The 19,969-nt window shown below is 37.2% G+C and overlaps 1 protein-coding gene across 3 annotated transcripts in view; it reads left to right on the top strand.

The window, feature by feature from the left end:
* SLC25A12 (solute carrier family 25 member 12) overlaps positions 1-19,969 on the top strand; it is a 113,431-nt gene that overhangs the window by 31,560 nt on the left and 61,902 nt on the right. For all 3 annotated transcript variants that reach the window (XM_032638014.1, XM_032638012.1, XM_032638015.1), the window contains exons 3-4: positions 9,806-9,948; positions 19,769-19,884. In XM_032638014.1, the coding sequence (XP_032493905.1) occupies positions 9,839-9,948; positions 19,769-19,884 (226 nt within the window). In that variant the 5' untranslated portion in view covers positions 9,806-9,838. The remainder of the gene's footprint in view (positions 1-9,805; positions 9,949-19,768; positions 19,885-19,969) is intronic.

The raw sequence follows: 19,969 nt of genomic DNA on the forward strand, positions 1-19,969 counted from the left end.
ATAGCTAATTTTGCTTCATCTATATTGCAGCTGCACTGGATTATTCTGAAGCAATTCCCAGACATCTTATCACTGCATGCATAAATACTTTAGTGTCTGTCTCTAAAAGATGATGACTCTGAAAAGCCAACCAAACCACAATACGTTGTCACACCTAAAATTTTTCCTTAACCACATGGATTTCCATTCATGTTGAAATTTCCATGCTTGTTTCATTTTTTTTTTAAGATAACTTTTTTTTTTTTTAATTTTAATTTTTGGCTGCATTGGGTCTTCGTTGCTGCCGCGTGGGGTTTCTCTAGTTGTGGCGAGCGGAGGCTGCTCTTCGTTGCAGTGCGCGGGCTTCTCATTGCGGTGGCTTCTCTTGTTGCAGAGCACAGGCTCTAGGTGAGCGGGCTTCAGTAGTTGTGGCACACAGGCTTCAGTAGTTGTGGCTCGCAGGCTCTAGAGCGCAAGCTCAGTAGTTGTGGCACACGGGCTTAGTTGCTCCACAGCATGTGGGATCTTCCCGGACCAGGGCTCGAACCCGTGTCTCCTGCATTGGCAGGTGGATTCTTAACCACTGCGCCACCGGGGATGTCCCTTGTTTGATTTTTTTAAAGTTGCTTTTTTAAAATCAGGACCCAAGCCAGGTTCCTACATTGCATTTTGTTGATCTGTCTTTGCCCCCTACCAGGATAAAGGGCCTTCTTTCTCTGTGGCAGAGATCTTGCTATTTAATCAAGGCTTACCAACAGTAAAGCATTCTGTACTCCTAGGAGCTGCACCTTGATTGTCAAACGTGATTTGCCCCGGCTTATAAGTGTATACGCTCCTTGTATGTTCCCATGGTTACTTAGACCAAGAGATTGAAGTATTTATTTTAAAAACAATGCAAATTAATTATTCAACTTAATCTGCCCTGAGAAGCATTCTAGTTCCAGTTATTGACTTGTCTGGGGTCATTATTTTATTTACAAGGTTTTCGGCCATTTTTAGGGGTTGTTTTGATAGACTTAGTTTATTATGGTAGCTTTAGTTGATTTCAGTGATTAACGAGAGTCTTACATCGCCTCATTCTATTAGAAATTGCATTGTTTAGTAGCTGACAGTAGGACTTGCTGTAATGGACAGTAAAAAATACATATATTAAAGCAAAAAGAGAATAGTACTTCATGAAGCAATCAGAGTGAGAAAGGAAGACTTCTGGAGAATTTTCTTTGCAAAATTAAATAGAAGGTTTTGTTTCTAGTATACGTGAAATATGCAACTGAAAGTGCTAATTAGATGTATAAAACTGCCTTTTCCTAATGCATTTGTAGATTTTAGTAAATATCAGAAAAATTTTGTGTCACTAATTAAAATCTCTAAAAAAAATTAATGTGGCTCAATAGAGTTGTTAAAATTTATGTGACCATATGTGTTAAAAATTATTTTTTCTCATTGAAATATTACTTATGATAGATGAATTCCACATTGTACTATTGTAACAGGGGTTGTGTTGCTGGATCTGTTGCCGTCTTTGCTTGTTGCATAGAGTGCTTGTGTAGTGAAAGGGCATGCATTCCTGACTAAATTTGGCTGCCATTAGGAGTAAGAGCAGTAATGATAGTGAAGGACAGCAAGAGGATTAGCTTCATATGCTCAGCTCTTGCCTTGGTACCTGTCTTTCTCCTCCACTGTTCATGTAATTCATTTTTCTATATGGGAAATGCTCTACGTGATATTTGTAGTTACTGAACTTTGTGACGTTGTCATTTGAGAATTACTGAAATCGCAAGGATGTTAAGATCTGAAAATGTCAGTGTATCTTAATTGGAGCAAAGTCATGGAGGAACAGTGTGTGTTTTGACTCATATTACAGCCACATGTTGGCTGAGCAGAGATGAAGCTGCCTAGACCAGTCAGGACTGATTTTCTGGTAAACCCAAGAATAGTGGAAGTCAACCCCAAAGAAACCTTGGTTTGGATAAAGGTGAGGAGTTAGAAGAGTAACTCCTTCATGTTCGAGCAGAAGCTGAAAAATTCAATACGCAAGAGGGAAACTGGGATCCTCTGCTTTTCTGTGTCTTCTAAGCATTTTAGAATAACTATGTCAATATGCATTAGCTTTACAATTTCCAAGTACTTTGGTGTTCAAGATCTCATTTTCTCCCTTAGAAAAATATCTATCTTTCTGTAACTTCTTGTTAAAGAGACTCTGAGAAGCTATGTGTTTGCTCAAGAAATCTCTACTAGTTAACAACCCAGGCTTAGTCTCTGTTTTCTGACCTTAGTTTCAGTGTCCATCATGCCATCCTCTCTGAGCAACTTGAGGGCTGGAACTAAGTTTTTCTGATCTCTACATCCGTAGTACCAGGCCTAATGCCCAGCACAAAGTTGGTGCTTGATCATGTTTTAAAAGTGAAAACAGGGGCTTCCCTGGTGGTGCAGTGGTTGAGAGTCTGCCTGCCGATGCAGGGGACACGGGTTTGTACCCCGGTCCGGGAAGATCCCATGTGCCGCGGAGCGGCTGGGCCCGTGAGCCATGGCCGCTGAGCCTGTGCCTCTGGAGCCTGTGCTCCGCAACGGGAGAGGCCACAACGGTGAGAGGCCCGCATACTGCAAAAAAAAAAAAAAAAAATGAAAACAAAGTAACCTGAAAGATTTGATTTAAGCAGATTTTCGGCTTAATAAGTAGTGCTTCTAGATATATTACCTTGTTTTGGTATAACTGAAAAAAGAGAATTCTTTATCCTGACACACTGTATAATTTCTTTAAAAGTAACCAACTTTCTAGTCACAGCCTGTCAGAATTTTCCTTTATAATCTCTGGAAAATCTTTTAGAAATATCGAACATCAAATAAAATCTGTTTTTGAACTTAAACCATTTAAACAGGTAATTTAATATCATTTAGACTATTTGGGTTTACTCATTCATGTCATTGAATTTTAAGTTAACATTTTTTTTCCTTACTCAATGGAAATTTAGGGTTGTGTATAGACTCTACATAAAGTCTACTTTATAGTTAACCTGTGATGTAGGTTGCATACATTCTAAAGGTTACTTAAGGTTAAATTTGGTAAATTGCAAAGGAGTTACTGCTATCCAATTTACTACAGTCAAGTGAGGTCTTGATGTGTTGATCTGTAGGCTTGATAGGCAAAACATTTCTAGATAACATGATCTTATCACTTGGTGCTAGAGGTAGTTCAGTGCAAGTACAACATAAATCTGTATATGAAACCCTACTGTCTTTTATCAGCAATAATTTTGAATAAATGTATAAAGATTCTAATTTTTCATTAAGATCCATTTTCTTTCTCAAGCTTCAGAATGTCAAGGCTTTTTCAAACACATATGAACTATACTCAAAGTAAATTCGAATATTTCTGGAAATGTCAAAGCTATGTGCACTTTTACATTAAAATACTTGCGTTAGGTTAGGAAAAAGTTTAATCGAGAGAACAGACTACCTATTTTTATTCAGATACTGTCAGCTACTTCTTGTCTGTGTCTTTCACGTGTCCTTGACTTCTTGCCCAAGAGGGATTTATGACTGCTTAAGAAACATATTTGAAATGGCAAATGATTAACTCTAAAGTTATTTGGAGTATGGATATAATATTTGGTTAATTTCATTTAAAGTCATTTTAGTTCAGTCTTTGAAATGATAGGAACAAAATACGAATGATATTGTGGGACTTCCCTGGTGGCACAGTGGTTAAGAATCCGCCTGCCAATGAAGGGGACATGGGTTCAATCCCTGGTCTGGGAGGATCCCACATGCCACGGAGCAACTAAGCTGGTGAGCCACAACTGCTGAGCCCACGCACCACAACTACTGAAGCCTGTGCACCTAGAGCCCATGCTCTGCAACAAGAGAAGCTACCTCAGTGAGAAGCCGATGTACCGCAACTAGAGAAAGCCTGCCTGCAGCAATGAAGACCCAACACAGCCAAAAATAAATAAATTAATTAATTTTATAAAAACTTAAAAAAAAAGAAATGATATTGTGAAACTACTAAATTAATATATTAAAATTTTAGCGTAAGTGTTAGCCTAGGAGATCCAAAACTTTTTTTAAATTGCTTTTTATCGTTTTTAGTGTAAACATGCAAGTCATTTTGGTTAGCAGAAAGAGAATGTCTCAGTAAGGCCCTTAACCTTTTCCTATTTCTAGCTGTATGTGTTACTTTAGGCCATGTTTCTTTTTTTTTTTTTTTTTTGGTCTGTTTAAACATTATTATCCAGTCAATTAAAATAAGGTTGAAAGCAATGAAGTTATTTAAAATAAACAGGTCAGTCTTCTTTTAAAAAATACTTTTTGGTTTAAACGTATCACTTGTTTTTGAGGTACCTGCTTTTCTTTGTTAACATAATACCTAAAATGTTTTAGTCTCTTGACTGACTGTGAGTAGATTTCTAGTTTCAGTTCTAAATTCCCTCTTCTGTTTTGTCTGTTCAGGCAGCAGGCTCACTGACATTGCCAAGTAATTGTCTCTAATTTAATGAGTTAATTAGTTAACTGTCTCCTGCAGAAGTCAAGTACTGACTCCTTGTAGGTGAGAAGACTTTTGGTTTTTTCCTCTGAGCTATGCACTTTATCTTTCAGTTAAAATCAAGTTAAAATAGACTAGGAGAGTTGGGGAAAACACTAGCAAAATACCTCAGGGTAAGTGATTCTCTGGCATCATTTATAACCTAAGATACTGGCAAAGCCTGTTCCAAGTACATGTCAACAAAAGCATTTGTTCTCCTTGTTGGCCACTGTGTCCTTGGTGATTTGTGCTAAGGCTGCTCTATTTCCTGATAGTTTTAAAGTCAAGAATGTTGTGAAATCCTGGTGATTCAGTAAGTGCAGTATACATTCTGTTTGTGTGTGTGTGTGTGTGTGTGTGTGTGTGTGTTTGTGTTCTGTGTATATAATGGTGATAGTCCTGGCAATCAAATTCAGGTATTAGTATTAGATATTAGGCACCTCCGTGACAAAAGAAATGAACAGTTAGTTGCTGTATTTTGTTAATACTAACTCTGAAATGTTTTCATATTGTTTCTTTTGAAAATTGACATCTGCTAATTAAAGAAAGCAACACTCAAATTGTGAAGTGAGAGAACAAAGATCACCGCAACCCATCTCTTGTATTTTCTTATTTTATATTTAGTTCTTAATTCTTTTAAATTTCTCATAAAAGTTGGCCCAGGATTCTTTGTCAGAGAATATGAGCATTTCTATGGTTCTTTATATATGACATGTATGTATATTTGTGTGTATGTACATATATATTGCTAAATCACTTTTTAAAAATTTATTAATTTATGGCTGTGTTGGGTCTTTGCTGCTGTACACAGGCTTCCTCTAGTTGTGGTGAGCAGGGACTACTCTTGGTTGCGGTGCGCGGGCTTCTCATTTTCGTGGCTTCTCTTGTTGTGGAGCATGGGCTCTAGGCGTACAGGCTTCAGTATTGTGGCACATGGGCTCAGTAGTTGTGGCTCACAGGCTCTAGAGCACAAGCTTAGTAGTTGTGGCACACGGGCTTAGTTGCTCCGCAGCATGTGGGATCTTCCTGAGCCAGGGCTCGAACCTATGTCCCCCTGCATTGGCAGGTGGATTCTTAACCACTGTGCCACCAGGAAAGCCCTAAATCACTTTTTAAAAGGCCTGAATTTGAAAAAGCAAGGTGTATAGAACAATGTAAACAGTATGTTATCATTTGTGTAAAAAAGAAATGGATAAGAATATTCATACGTACATATTTGTATGTATATATATTGGCATATATATATATATCCTATATATAAAATTTACTTGTTTATGCACAGAACATCTCTGGAAGCATATGCAAGAAATTGATTGCCCCTGGAATGAGGAATTGAGTGACTGGGGACAGAGGTGGGAGGAAGACTTTTCATTGTATATCCTTTTGAATTTTGAATGGTATGAATTGACAGCATTAAAATCATAAATAAAAGAAAAAGCTGCTAGCAGTGGGTGAAAGTCCCCATTGTTTTGCATTTTCACTCCCATTGCCTTGGTTCAGGCCTCAATCTCTTTTACCTGGATCGTTGCAGTAGCCACTGCTTGGTCTCCCTGCCCCCAGTCAGTTTCTCTCTTCTCCAGTCCATCTTTTACTTTGCCTCCAGAGAGAGCACAGGTCAGATCATGTCTCTCTCCTGTCGTAAAATTTTCAGTGGCTTCCCATGGCCAGGATAAAGTACAGACTATTCAATTTAGCATTCCAAGTCTTCCACTATCTGGTCTCAAACTGCCTTTCAGCTTCACTTTCTTCTACATATCTTTGTATACCCTCTCTTTGTTACCATTTCTTTCTCCAACTAACTCCTCCTCCCCCCAAAAAGAAATAAATATATGTTTTAAATTTCTGTATTTGTTTGCTTTTTTTTTTTTTTTAAGCCTGAAATACTTCTCTCCATTTGCAGTTGAAATTAAGTTTTACTCTCAAGGCCTATTCTAAACATTATTTTCTTTTCCTTCCCACCAATCCCTTCCCACCTATCCGCAAAATGAATCATTCTTTTTGGTTCCCAGTGTATGTTTCTCATACCTTTGGCACTCATTCTAGTTAGTTGTTGACTTGTCAGTCTCTTAAAATTCTATTTTTATACTTCCTTGTATTGATCCCTCTTTCCAGTTGCAGTAGTCTCCCTGACATTGTGCCTTTCCCCACTCCTGCCTGTCCTTAACTCTGGTGGTTTTCGTATCTTGGTAAACATGTCAGGGTATACATGTCAATGTATAGCATAACAATGTTATGTTATACATTGAAGAACTTCAAGGAGGAGAAGAAGCAGTTGATTAGAATTAGTAGAATCCACTCACTATCACTATCAATGCCATTCAGTTTATTTTTTCTTTATCCTGTGTTTGCATGTGTATTGTTTTAAAATTCAAAGATTATTTAGTTTTCATTTTATAGATGCGTGTTTTATCTAGAGGCTTGGGAGGAGAATGGCATCGTTGAAGGACTCACAGCGAGTTAGTGGTAGAGCCAGGATATAAACCCAGGACCCTTTCAGGAATGACTTTTATAGCATGTAGAGAGAACATGACTTTATTTTGGGGTGATATTAGTTAGGTGCTTTTGGTAGTACCAGCTAGTAAAAATGTGTCCACCTTTGGGCTGCTTCTTGTGAAGGCTGATAGAGCATTTGTTGTGATAGCCTCTATGGTATTTTTCAGAGTACAACCAAGGAAATATTTAAAAATTTAACTCTCTCCTTATTGAAAGAGCTAGTGGCTTGGTTTAGACAGATTCACAAATGAGGACATTTGAAATGCTTAACCAAAAAGCAGACCAACCGTCCTTTGCTCTTATCCTTCTCATTCTCATCTTGTTTCCTAGAAGCAAGCTCTTGTAACTTTTCTAGCTATTCATTTTGATATTTCCCTTCATATTTCTATACTGCTGTTTCTAGACACTATTGACTTTCTTTTATAGCAGATGAGGACTTAGCTTCTTTATACTACTTCCTCCCCCATTCTTCTCCCTCCATTCTTATGAGCATATTTGTGATTGTTATTAAATTAATGTTTGGTATCTACATTATTATGACTAAGTTCTGTTTATTTTCAGCCAAGTCATGTATTATAATATTTTCTATTTTTATACAAAAGAAGTACTTATTCATAATTTAATGTTTTTATAGAGTTAAAAATTACCTAACTTTTCATTTACTTAGTGATTTGTGTACCTAATACTAATTCATTAACAAATGTTTAGAGTGCCCTCCATGTGCCAGGTATTATTCTTGGTGCTTGGGGATACATCAGTGAACAAACTAGACAAAAATTCCTTCTTTTGTGTTATTTACATTCTAGTTGGGAGATACAGTAAACATAATAAAGAAGTGAAATATATAGTATGTTAGAAGGTGATAGGTGCCAGGGGGAAAAAAAGCAGAGCACCCTGGGGGAATTGGGAATATGATATAGGCATGGGTGGTGATGCGAAATAGGCTGATGAAGAGTAGGTCTCATTGAGAGGAGGGCATTTGCGTAAAGATTTAAGCTCCTCCCTATGTTATTTTCCACGTACCAAATGCCTTGGATACCCTGACATTACAGTTTCCCTAGTGGCTTGCCCTCTTGGAGCCCTCTGTCTGCCCCAGCCAGGAATGGCACTCCAGAGACCTGCAGCACAAATGTTGTACTGGGATTTCCCTTGGCCACTTTACTGGGTTTGATTATCTGTTTCCTGGATCCCCTGTCTTTCTCTTACTTGGTCCATGCTCTCTCTTTTTTTTTTTTTTTTTTGCGGTACGCGGGCCTTTCAGTGCTGTGGCCTCTCCCATTGCGGAGCACAGGCTCCGGACGCGCGGGCTCAACGGCCACGGCTCACGGGCCCAGCCGCTCCGCGGCATGTGGCATCTTCCCAGACCGGGGCACGAACCCATGTCCCCTGCATTGGCAGGCGGACTCTCAACCACTGTGCCACCAGGGAACCCCCATGCTCTCTTTTTGATGGAGCGAATTATCATAGCTTCCTGAGAAAAAGGGTACATAAAGGGAGAAAAAAAACCTTGAGAACCTGGATATCTCAAAGTACTTTTAACCTACTCTTACAATTGGTTGAAAGTTTGACTCAGTTTAGAATTCTAGGTGAGAAATCATTTCTCTTAGAATTTTCAGTGCCTTACTGCAATGTCTTCAAGCTTCTACTGTTTCTGTTGGGAAACATTGAGGCCCATGATTCATAATTCTTTATATATGACCTATTTTTTCTCTCTGAAAACTTTTAAGATTTTCTCTTTATCCTGATGTTCTGCAATTTTATGATGATGGGCCTGGCTCTGGTGTGGGTTTTTGTTTTGTTTGTTTGAATTTATCGTGCTTGGCACTAGTGGGCCCTTGTATTCCTCAATTCTGGCAAATTTTCTGATGTTACTACTTTGATAGTTGACCGAAGTAGCTAAATTGATCAACTACAACCCAAAGATGAAGGCTTTGGTTGGTCATGTTTGGTCACACCATAGTACATAAAACCCTGAATGTATAAAGAGGCATTTATATGATAGGCAGGTATTATTATTATTTTATTCTCTAAAATTATTGACATAAAAGGCAGAATGTTTTTGTTTTTTCTCACTCCTGGAACTTAGAATGAGTACCTATGATGGCAGGTCTTGTTTGCTATGCTGTTGTCATTCAAGGTTTGGCAGGTTGTGTCCCCATCCCCACCCCCCGACTCTTGCAGGCAGGAAGTCTCCAGATGTTATCTTCTCACTTTCCATCTTGCTCACTTGGCTGCCTTTTCACCTTTCTTCGTCTTTCTCATATTTTTTCATATATATCTACACATACATTTGATTGACATAAAAGTCATTACATAAAATCTACCATTTTAAAGTATGCAAGTCAGTGTTTTTTAGTTTATTTACAATGTTGTATGACTATCACCAGTATCTAATTCCAGACAATTTTTATCACCCCCAAAGAAAAACCCCCTACATAAAGTGGTTACTCTCCATTCACCCCTCCTCCTAGTTCCTGGCAACTACTCTTTTCTCTGAAGCTCTGAATTTGCCTGTTGTGGACATTTCATATCAATGGGATCATGTGGTTTGTGGCATTTTGTGTGTTTTCTTTACCTTATAATATTTTCAAGGTTCATCCATATTGTAGCATGTATCAGTACCTTACTGATGTTCTTAACTCAGGCTCTGGGTGTTTGTTTTTTGACCATACAGAGAAAAATCTGCATTTATTATTCTTATTTTGATTATGATACTGGCCTTTAATTTACCTTTTCAGAAAACATTTGTTGGCTACGAAATGATATTGAATACTTTTAATTGTAAGTATACATTATTTATTTATTTTTTAGTATGCCACTACTGAGGTCAATGGAGAACATTACATGACCCCGGAAGACTTTGTCCAGCGCTATCTTGGACTGTATAATGATCCAAATAGCAATCCGAAGATCGTGCAGCTCTTGGCAGGAGTAGCTGATCAAACTAAGGACGGGTAAGAACCTTTATGCACTTTTTAAAAAAACTAATGTTCTTCCATAGTATATTAAAAAATAGGAAAACCATGAATTTACCCATGACCATCTGGAATTTTAATATTAATAAACCATATCTTTTCTTAGAAGTTTATAAAAACTGTTATTTAGTGCCATTATCAAATATACTAGCATTTCTTTCTTTTTTTTCTTTTTTTGAAAAAAAATTACATGCAAAAGCCGTATTTTATATTGAATAATCTGAGCAGAATGGTTTTCAGGTAACTAAGTGTCTTTCATTCATTCATTCATTCAGTAAATATTGAGTACCTACTATATTTTAAGCAGTGTTCTAAGTACTAGAATTCCATCAGTGAATAAATCATAGAAAACCAATAAACAAAATTTTAAAGTAAATTATAACGTTAGGTGGTTATAACTGCTATGAAGAAAAATAAATCAGGGAAGAATTTAGAGAGTGGTATTTATTCATTTATCTGTGTACTCATTTATCTGACAAATATTTATTGAACAACCACCATTTGCCAGGCACTGTTGGACGTTAGAAATACAAACAAATTAAATGAGGTTCCTGACCGTAAGAAGAAGCTCATGGCTTAGTGAGAAAGAGGATGAGTAAACAAAGAAAAAAAGTAATACTTTGGGAATAAGGTGTTATAGTAGAACCATATGAAACATACAAAGGACACCTAAGAAAGCATGGTTAACTATGTTTTGGGTGGTCAGGAGAGCATCTTAGAAGAAGTGATGCTTGAGTGAAATCTGGCAAGACAAAAAGGAGCTTGCTGGTGGTTGGACAAATAGGGAGGAGAATTCCAGGAAAGGGAACAACAGTGGCATGAAACATCAAGGGCCACTTGCATGTCTCTGCTGCATACACATTGAGGAGGTTGTGTTATAAGTACTTCGGTGGGGCTGTGGCATTACTTTGTTGTTGTCAGAGTAGCGGTTGGAGTGCAGCTGGGGACCTCATGTGCTAAGCTTTGCCTGTATCCTGTAGGCTTGTGACTCTCAGATTTGGAGGTATTTTTAGCCTGGCAGTGTATACATGTGTGCAGTCACAGAAGTTACAAGGTGCATCTTACTAGAGTGTCAGTTTACTCAAATCAAGGGGAAACAGCATTTTTATATTAAAATCAAGTATGACTGTATTATGGAGGGAATGGAATATTTATATGCCTTGCTTTGTGAGTTCCAAGCTACAGCCCCAGGCCTCCAAGGGCCCAGTTTCTTTATCCTACCTGTAGAGGTGCTTGTGTGAAGAACTTTGAAAAACTAGGCAAAACTAGTTTTAAGTCTTTAAACCTTATTTCTGTTATTACAAATACGATCAGATTTTAGAAAAATGGAAGGTTAGAGTAGGACAAGACTTGCATGCAGTGAAATTCGTTTAGAAGGCTGTTGTAATAGTTAAAGTAGAAGTGTTGGTTTCTAAGTTCTTTGAATCCTGGGTTATTGTATTCATTTGTATTTTCTCATAGAATCTAGCACAGTGCATGAAAATTACTATGAGTACTTTATATCTTGGAAAGATTTTGTATAATTTATCAATGGCAGATATCGGGGAACTTGTATACATTTTGTGCCTGGTCTCTTAAAAAAAGTCAAATGAACTGCTGAGTTACTGTGGACCATTCAGTCATTGGGTCTCTCAATAGTGATTAGACAGTAAGGCATATAAAAATTAATCATATAATCAGAATTCCTTCTTCAAATTTATTAAAGCTCTTTTAGAAACTTTTATTAGAGTATTTATTGTCATTAATTTGGCCTGAGACTTGCTTTCAGATATCCATATCTTTTCAGATGCTTCCTTTTGTGACTGTCTGCTCTGATCCATCCTACTTGTCTATCTTATTTGAAGCTTCATGTGGTTCTGCCAGAATCAGTTGTGTTGTTAAAGTGTGGTCAAGTGTAATCAAGTGTTTAAGTTGCCAGAGTGGGATAGATCAAAAATGGGTTTGGCTAGTAAAGAATCTAATACTGTTGAATAGTGTTTACTTAAAAAAAAAAAATCAAAAACTGTTTCTCTTTTGAAAAGGTAAATCTGTTCTATTTCAAATTTTAAAAACATCTTAAACTTCCTTTTTCCTCTCTCTCCTTGGAATAAATCAGATTGAGATTGGGTAGGAAATCTGATTCATAGAGTTAGGTCATAAAAATTATAAATATATGATAAATATATGTTTATGAAACATAGATTATTTCTAAAAGCAGAGAAAGGTGGAATTTTCTAGAAACAGTGATTCTTTTTTTCATTAATTAATTTTTTGGCTGCGTTGGCTCTTCATTGCTGCGCATGGGCTTTTTCTAGTTGCAGCGAGCGGGGGCTACTCTTTTTTGCGGTGCGCCGGCTTCTCATTGTGGTGGCTTCTTTTGTTGCGGAGCATGGGCTCTAGGTGCACAGGCTTCAGTTGTTGCAGCACGCAGGCTCAGTAGTTGTGGCCTGTGGGCTCTAGAGCACAGGCTCAGTAGTTGTGGCACACGGGCTTAGTTGCTCTGCAGCATGTTGGATCCTCCCGGGCCAGGGCTCGAACCCGTGTCCCCTGTATCGGCAGGCGGATTCTTATCCACTGCGGCACCAGGGAAGCCCTAGAAACACAGTGATTCTTAACCTCCCGTTCTTGGATAGTCTTCAGAGTTTCCTGAACTTGCTGAAATATAATGCGAAATGAGTGAATTTTTATCTGCATTTTTCTGGGGAGAAATCACACGTTTTTCAAAAGGGTCTATGACTTCAAAAAGGTTATGAAGAACCTAGGGGCAAGACGGAAATAAAGACACAGACCTACTAGAGAATGGACTTGAGGATACGGGGAGGGGGAAGGGTAAGCTGGGACAAAGTGAGAGAGTGGCATGGACATATATACACTACCAAACATAAAATAGCTAGCTAGTGGGAAGCAGCCACATAGCACAGAGAGATCAGCTTGGTGCTTTGTGACCACCTAGAGGGGTGGGATAGGGAGGGTGGGAGGGAGGGAGACACAAGAGGGAAGAGGTATGGGGACATATGTATATGTATAACTGATTCACTTTGTTATAAAGCAGAAACTAACACACCATTGTAAAGCAATTATACTCCAGTAAAGATGTTAAAAAAAGTTAAATATCATTGTTAAAGTTTCTTTAATACTTTTAAGAAAATCAGAGGCTTTGATAATATTTAACTTATTCCAAGTAGCCAACCCTTCCTCATTTAACGTTTAAGGAAAATGAGCTCCAGAGAGGTTGATTGACTTCCCCAATAACACAAGATTAAGTTCTCTTAATTAAAAAAAACTATCTTTTCCCCATTGTTCTGTTTCCCGCCCCTTTACCCTGGGCACTGATGAAAAGTTAGAATAGTTCAGTTGGTCCATCTTTTTTCCAGCTCCAAGAGGTATTCCTTGATTCTATTATACTTTTTGATGATGATTCCTATAGATATATAACTTGAAATAGAATCACATAATATTGTTTATAATTACCCCAGACCAAATCTCAGTTAATACAACTAGCATAAACAAGTTTGAGTGATTTAGTTAAGTGTATCGGAAAAGGAGGTTTGGGAGTGGTCAAATGTGGCCCCATGCTCTGCCCTTACCCTCCATGTTTTCTTAGCATGTAAACTGCCCCCTTTCTCTTCTTCCCTGCTCCCTTTCCTCCAACAGATAGTAAAATAAGCAGGAGTGTTTTGATGCAGGTGCTTGCTATGGAGAGCCATGTAGAAACAGCATTGTATAGTATAAATAGCATGATGGGTTGTCTAAAAGTAAAAGCCATTAGCCAAGCATTATTTGTGAGATTGTGGCTTAAACTTTGAAGTTCTGGCTGTATAATGAAAAGCAAAATGATTTTGTGCATTAATTGCAGATCTCAGGGACCATTATTGTGTGATTTAATCTAAAATATTTAGACAGTTTCTTGTTTGAAACTGTAACTTCTAGAACCATAGTTTCTATATTTAGCTCTAGTCAGAATTTCATCAGGAGGCCCTATTCTCCTATAATGTGGAAAACTCTAATTTTCCTTCCTTTCTTTTTCACAAGTGTTTTCCTTTAATATTCTACATGCATATAGAAAAACGTTTAATGAGGAAATCTTGGTTGTTTTAAAAATTACAAAATTATCATATTAATGTTGTAAAATTTTATTAGTTTCCATTCAGTAAATTAAAAAGGATCTCTTTAGGAAAATTTTAAAACATCAAATTAATAAAATATATTATTTCAAAGTTATAAAATGAATACATGTTCTTTGAAAAAAGTCAAACAGCAGGTAGGGTAAAAAGTGAAGGTGCCCCCTCATCCTTGTTAAAAGAAAACAAACTATGGGCTCCCCTGGTGGCGCAGTGGTTAAGAATCCGCCTGCCAATGCGGGGGACATGGGTTTGAGCCCTGGTCCAGGAAGATCCCACATGCTGTGGAGCAGCTAAGCCCGTGCGCCACAACTACTGAGCCTGCGCTCTAGAGCCCGGGAGCCACAACTACTGAAGCCCACGTGCCTAGAGCCCGTGCTCCACTACAAGAGAAGCCACCGCAATGAGAAGCCCATGCACCACAATGAAGACAACAGCAACTAGAGAAAAGTCCACGCGCAGCAAAGAAGACCCAATGCAGCCAAAAATAAATTAAAAAAAAAAAGAAAAGGAAACAAACTATTTATCAAAGTGTGAAGTAAGCAATGGTTTCTTCACTCCACAGATAGTGGCTTGCGGTTTGCCTTTGTTTTGCTGAAGTCTTGATCGGATTCTTTTATAGATAGGAGAATCATGGCAGAATAAAGGAAAAAGAGCTTTAAAAATTATTCTGGAACATGTTTGCTTTATGTTGCCAGATAAGCAGACTGTTTCTTGCTTTCTGAAAAGTATTGTTACATTACAATGTGGTATAAAATGCCTGTGGACTAAAAATAGATAAGGAGCATATCAGAGAGAATAAGTGGCCTATCCCCATTTCCTCCCAATATTTTATTATGAAAAATTTCAAACATTCAGGAAAGTTGAAAGAATTTTACAGTGAATACCCCATATACCCACCACATGTATTCTACCATTAACATCTTTCTCTACTTCTTTTCATGTATCTATCGTCTATCTTTACATCAGTCCGTCTTTTTTTTTTACACATTTCAAGTAAATTGCAGACATTGATACACTTCTTAAATATTTCAGCATGCATATTATTAACTAGATTTTAATATTTGTTTTGAGGTTTTTTTCTTTAGATGTAACATTTACACACAGTGAAAAATATAAATATTAAAGGTACATTTCCTGAGTTTTGACAAACGTGCACACCTGGGAAACCCCATGTGACTTATTTTTTTTTATTGTATTAAAATATATATAACATAAAATTTACCATTTTAGCCATTTTTAAGTGTACAGTGCAGTGGCATTAAGTACATTCACATTGTTGTGCTATCATCACCGCTGTTCATCTCCAGAACTTTTTCATCATCCATACTGAAACTTCATACCCATTAAACAAGTCCCCATTCTCCCCCAACACCCAGTTCCTGGTAACCACTATTCTACTTTCTGTCTCTATGAATTTGTTCTAGGTACTTAACATCAGTGAAGTGAAGTGAAATACAATATTTGCTCTTTTGCATCTGGCTTATTTCACTTAGCATAATGTTTTAAAGATTCATTCACGTTGCAGGATGTATCAGAATTTCATTCCTTTTTAAGGGTGAATAATATGAAGTGACTTATTTTTAAGTTGCTTTTGTGTTTCTTAATTGACTTTTCTTTCTTTAAATAAATCATTGTATAACAAAGGTAACTCTGAGTATTGAGGGTTGGCTGAATATTATAATAATGTTCTACTTGCTATAGGTACCAGATACCCTTTCTATTTTTCAACTATAACTTTAAATTTCGGATTGGAGGGCAGGATGGTGAACACTGGATTGAAGGCAGGAGTTGAGTCTTCAGCGTGGCCCACTGGGTTGCTGAATGTCTTTGAACAGATCACTTCTTCAGATTTTCTAAGGGTCCTTCTGACTCTAAATTTCATGAATATATGATTTGCCTTTTTGAATATACTGGTAGATAAAAATGTAGATATTTAATAAAGTCCATAGAATTTATATTTTAAACAAAATGGCACTTAGTTGGAAATCTACGCTGCAAGAGTCTCAAATCTGCAGGGGCAGGTGTAGATAACTGGCAAGCCCTGGTCTCTCTGAAGAAGGCAGCTTCTGCTAGGCTCCAGGAAGCTGGTGCTGCTTGGAACCAGAAACCTGTTGCCCAAGTTCATAATTTATCAAGAGAAACCAGAAAACTGGATAGTTTTGTGAAATCTTAGGATTTCCTCATGTTGGCAACAAACCTAACTAAAAACATAATGCTTTACATGCTAAAGAAAACATATGTGTGGGCCAAATTCAGTCTGCCAGCCAACCATTTATGACCTTTGCTAGTTAAGAAAAAGGTCTTTGACCTCTTCTCATAAATACAGAAGGTTTTACTACTGAGCATGAAATATGCTTTAAAGCTACATATTCTGTATTTCAGGGTAATTGTATTTTTGATGTCTAATTCCCGAGACTTGTTTTGGAAAAACCAAGATGCTGGGCATTGTTCTTCCCTCCTATAATCAGCCTAGCTACTTTTAATTTTTATTTTTAAAATTAATGTTATAAGCAGAAGAAATAATGCTAATTCTTTATTATAAATATAAAAATTTCAAATGTTTCTGAATTACATAATGTAGAAAGTGAAAGTCTACTCTAACTCATTTCCTAGATCACTATTGTATTTGTGTTATACATTCTCCTTGATCTTTAGTTTTGTTCAGAGCTTAAAACCACATATTGCTCATTGCTTTTTAGGAGTGTGTGCATAGTCATGATGATACCTGATATATTGTTACTTCTTTGTTTTTTACTACCCTAAAATTTGTGTACTGATAATCATACTTTTGAGTTTTACTATATTTTTTAGTAATGCATAAGGTGTGTTATGACATGTGGCCTGATAAACAGTTTCGATTGTTCCTCCCAGGATTCATTAGGCACTCAAGCTCCTAATTTCACCAAGGATTCTTCAGCGTGGGCACAGTGAGGGCATAGTCTTCAGTGCCCTGAATACTACCACCACAAAGCCTTTCTTTCCCTCAAAAAAGGGCAAAGGCATAGTGTACATCGTTGCTTTGGATATAATGTAATCTGTGTAATTTGAACATACTTCAAAGTGTTTTAAGTAATAGAAAATGTAACTTTGAATGTAAAATATGTCTTAGATGAATGAGGGCATAAAATGAAAAGTAAAATGTAGTCACTTATCTTAATACTGTGTTGGAAAACAGGTATCTCTAAAAAGTCATGTATTCTAAATTGGGTTTATTCAAGAAGATTTATGAGTTCCTACCCTGAATCAAGCCTGTGCTCTGACAGGCCTACCTTCTAACGGGGAATTGGACTTTAAACAGTGATTTACATAATTACTTTAACAAGAATTCTGTGAGGGGTGCTAAAAAAGTACAGTACTGCTGTAAGGTGTGAAGGGGATGTGAAGTCATCTGGGGACTTTAAGATGATTCTCTTGAGGAAATGATATTTGAGATGTGTGAAGGGGATGTGAAGTCATCTGGGGACTTTAAGATGATTCTCTTGAGGAAATGATATTTGAGATGAGCTATGTAAAGACTGGGGTCAGGGCTTCCCTGGTGGCGCAGTAGTTGAGAATCTGCCTGCCAATGCAGGGGACATGGGTTCGAGCCCTGGTCTGAGAAGATCCCACATGCCACAGAGCAACTGGGCCCATGAGCCGCAACTACTGAGCCTGTGCTCCGCAACAAGAGAGGCCGCGATAGTGAGAGGCCCGTGCACCGCGATGAAGAGTGGCCCCCACTTGCCGCAACTAGAGAAAGCTGTCGCACAGAAACGAAGACCCAACACAGCCAAAAATAAATAAATATTAAAAAAAAAAAAAAAGACTGGGTGGAAATTTAATGGACAGAAGTTTGGAGATGGTGGGATCATTCCAAGGAAAATGAATTGCTGAATGATGGACCTGAGTGGAAGGAGCATGGATTGTTTTAGGAGCTTAAAATGAGTGGCCTGGAGTGCAGAGAGCAGGGAAGAGATACGGAGAAGTCAGATCCTTTGGGCCTAGAAGCTACATTAAGAATTAGGTCTGTTCCTTTGGATAGGGTGACTATAAATGTATTGTCCGAATCAGCCCATTTGAGAGTAGAATGTGGCACTACTGGTGTGTGTGTGTATAATTACTTGGATATATACTGTTATATGTATTTCTTGGATATATACTGTCACTTGGATACTAGTCACTATCAGTAGCAGCAACATGGTATGAAATATTTGCAGCAAGATTTGTTGTGGAAGATGACTCTAAACTAGCATATGCCTACTCCATAAGATCACTGAAGGCAATTTCAGTGTAGTTTTGGCCACTGGCTAATTTCACAACCTTGAGTATTATAGGATGAAATAAGTTAGTTTTCTTCCTTTTGGTTTTGAATTTTCCTTTAAAAATTTTATTATTGACATTTCAAACATATATAAAACAAAGAGTAGTATAATAAATGCAATATACTCATTGCCCACTTTTTTTGAGGTTAGTTTGTGCTTTTATTTGCAAGTATAATTTGACCACAGTGGCCTGCAAACTTTTTTGATCTAAAAAGTACATTTTACATCACAATCCAACAAACACACACACATATATAATATGTATACATATATAAAAACAAAAGTTTTGCCAAAAATGTCTACCCTGAGTGTTAATTCTTTTTTAAGACTTTTTTTTTTTACCAAGAATGAACTGCACTGAATGAACTGCACTGAATGAACTGCACTGACACATCATAATCACCAAGGTCCCCAGTTCATCTTAGGGTTCACTTTAATGAAGTAAATATACCCACTTTTAATAATTATTAAGATAATTATTAAATTTGTTTCACTTATACCTCCATCCATTCCTCCATCCTCTGGAGTATTTTGAAGCAAATTCCAGGTGACATATTTCATCTGTAAATATCTCAGTGTGTATTTCTAGAAAATAAGAAAAATTACCAAAAACAAAACAAAACCTCCTCAAAAGCATTGATGTCTTAATATCATCAAGCATTTGTGTTGTAACAGTATTTCCATTTCCTGATTTTCTTATAAACTAAAAAAAAAATTTTTTTACTTTGCTTTAATCAGAATCCAAATAAGATCTGTATCTTTGTAATTAATTGCTACATCTCTTAGGTCTTTAATGAGGTTCTCCTCCATATCTTCTTTAAAAGTTCTTTTTTTTTTTTTTTTTTTGCATATACAGAATGTTCACTCTGTAGTTTCCCACAGTCTGCATTTTTGCTGATTGTGTTTCTGTGGTAATGTTTAATTTGAGATGTTCCTTTGTCCTTTGTATTTTTCTGTAAATTGTTGATTACATCTAAAGTGGTTCTCGGTGGGGCAGGTGCTATTGGCATCTAGTGGGCAGAGGCCAGTGATGCTGCTAATCATGATAGAATGCACAGGAGGCCCCCACAGCAAAGAGTTATCCAGCTTCAAATGGCACGATTGAGGGCCAAGCTTTAGAAACTCTGATCTAGAGACTTGATCAGATTCAGGTTCAATTATTTTCAGTCTAGTCTCTTTCTTCTTGCCATGTTAGAGGCTATTGATTATTGCCCAGGTCCATTAATGAGTTAAGGGTTTACAAAACGGTAACATTCTATTATTCGTTCTTTCTTTCTTATCTGGAATACCACTATAAAGAGACACTTCCCTTCATCAGTTATTTGGTTACCCTGAGCTACAATTCATACTGTAAAGGCAGGTTACCAGCCAATAATATTTTATATTTTATTCCAGGTTGATCTCCTATCAAGAGTTTTTGGCATTTGAATCTGTTTTATGTGCTCCAGATTCCATGTTCATAGTGGCTTTCCAATTGTTTGACAAGAGTGGAAATGGAGAGGTGACATTTGGTAAGAAAAAAAAAAGATTATATGTTTAAGTGAAGTTAGTGAGGCTGGTTCAGTTTTTAATTGCTAAATTTAGTAACTGCATATA

The sequence above is a fragment of the Phocoena sinus genome, chromosome 7, assembly GCF_008692025.1.
Source record: "Phocoena sinus isolate mPhoSin1 chromosome 7, mPhoSin1.pri, whole genome shotgun sequence".
In the NCBI taxonomy this organism is placed as follows: domain Eukaryota; kingdom Metazoa; phylum Chordata; class Mammalia; order Artiodactyla; family Phocoenidae; genus Phocoena; species Phocoena sinus.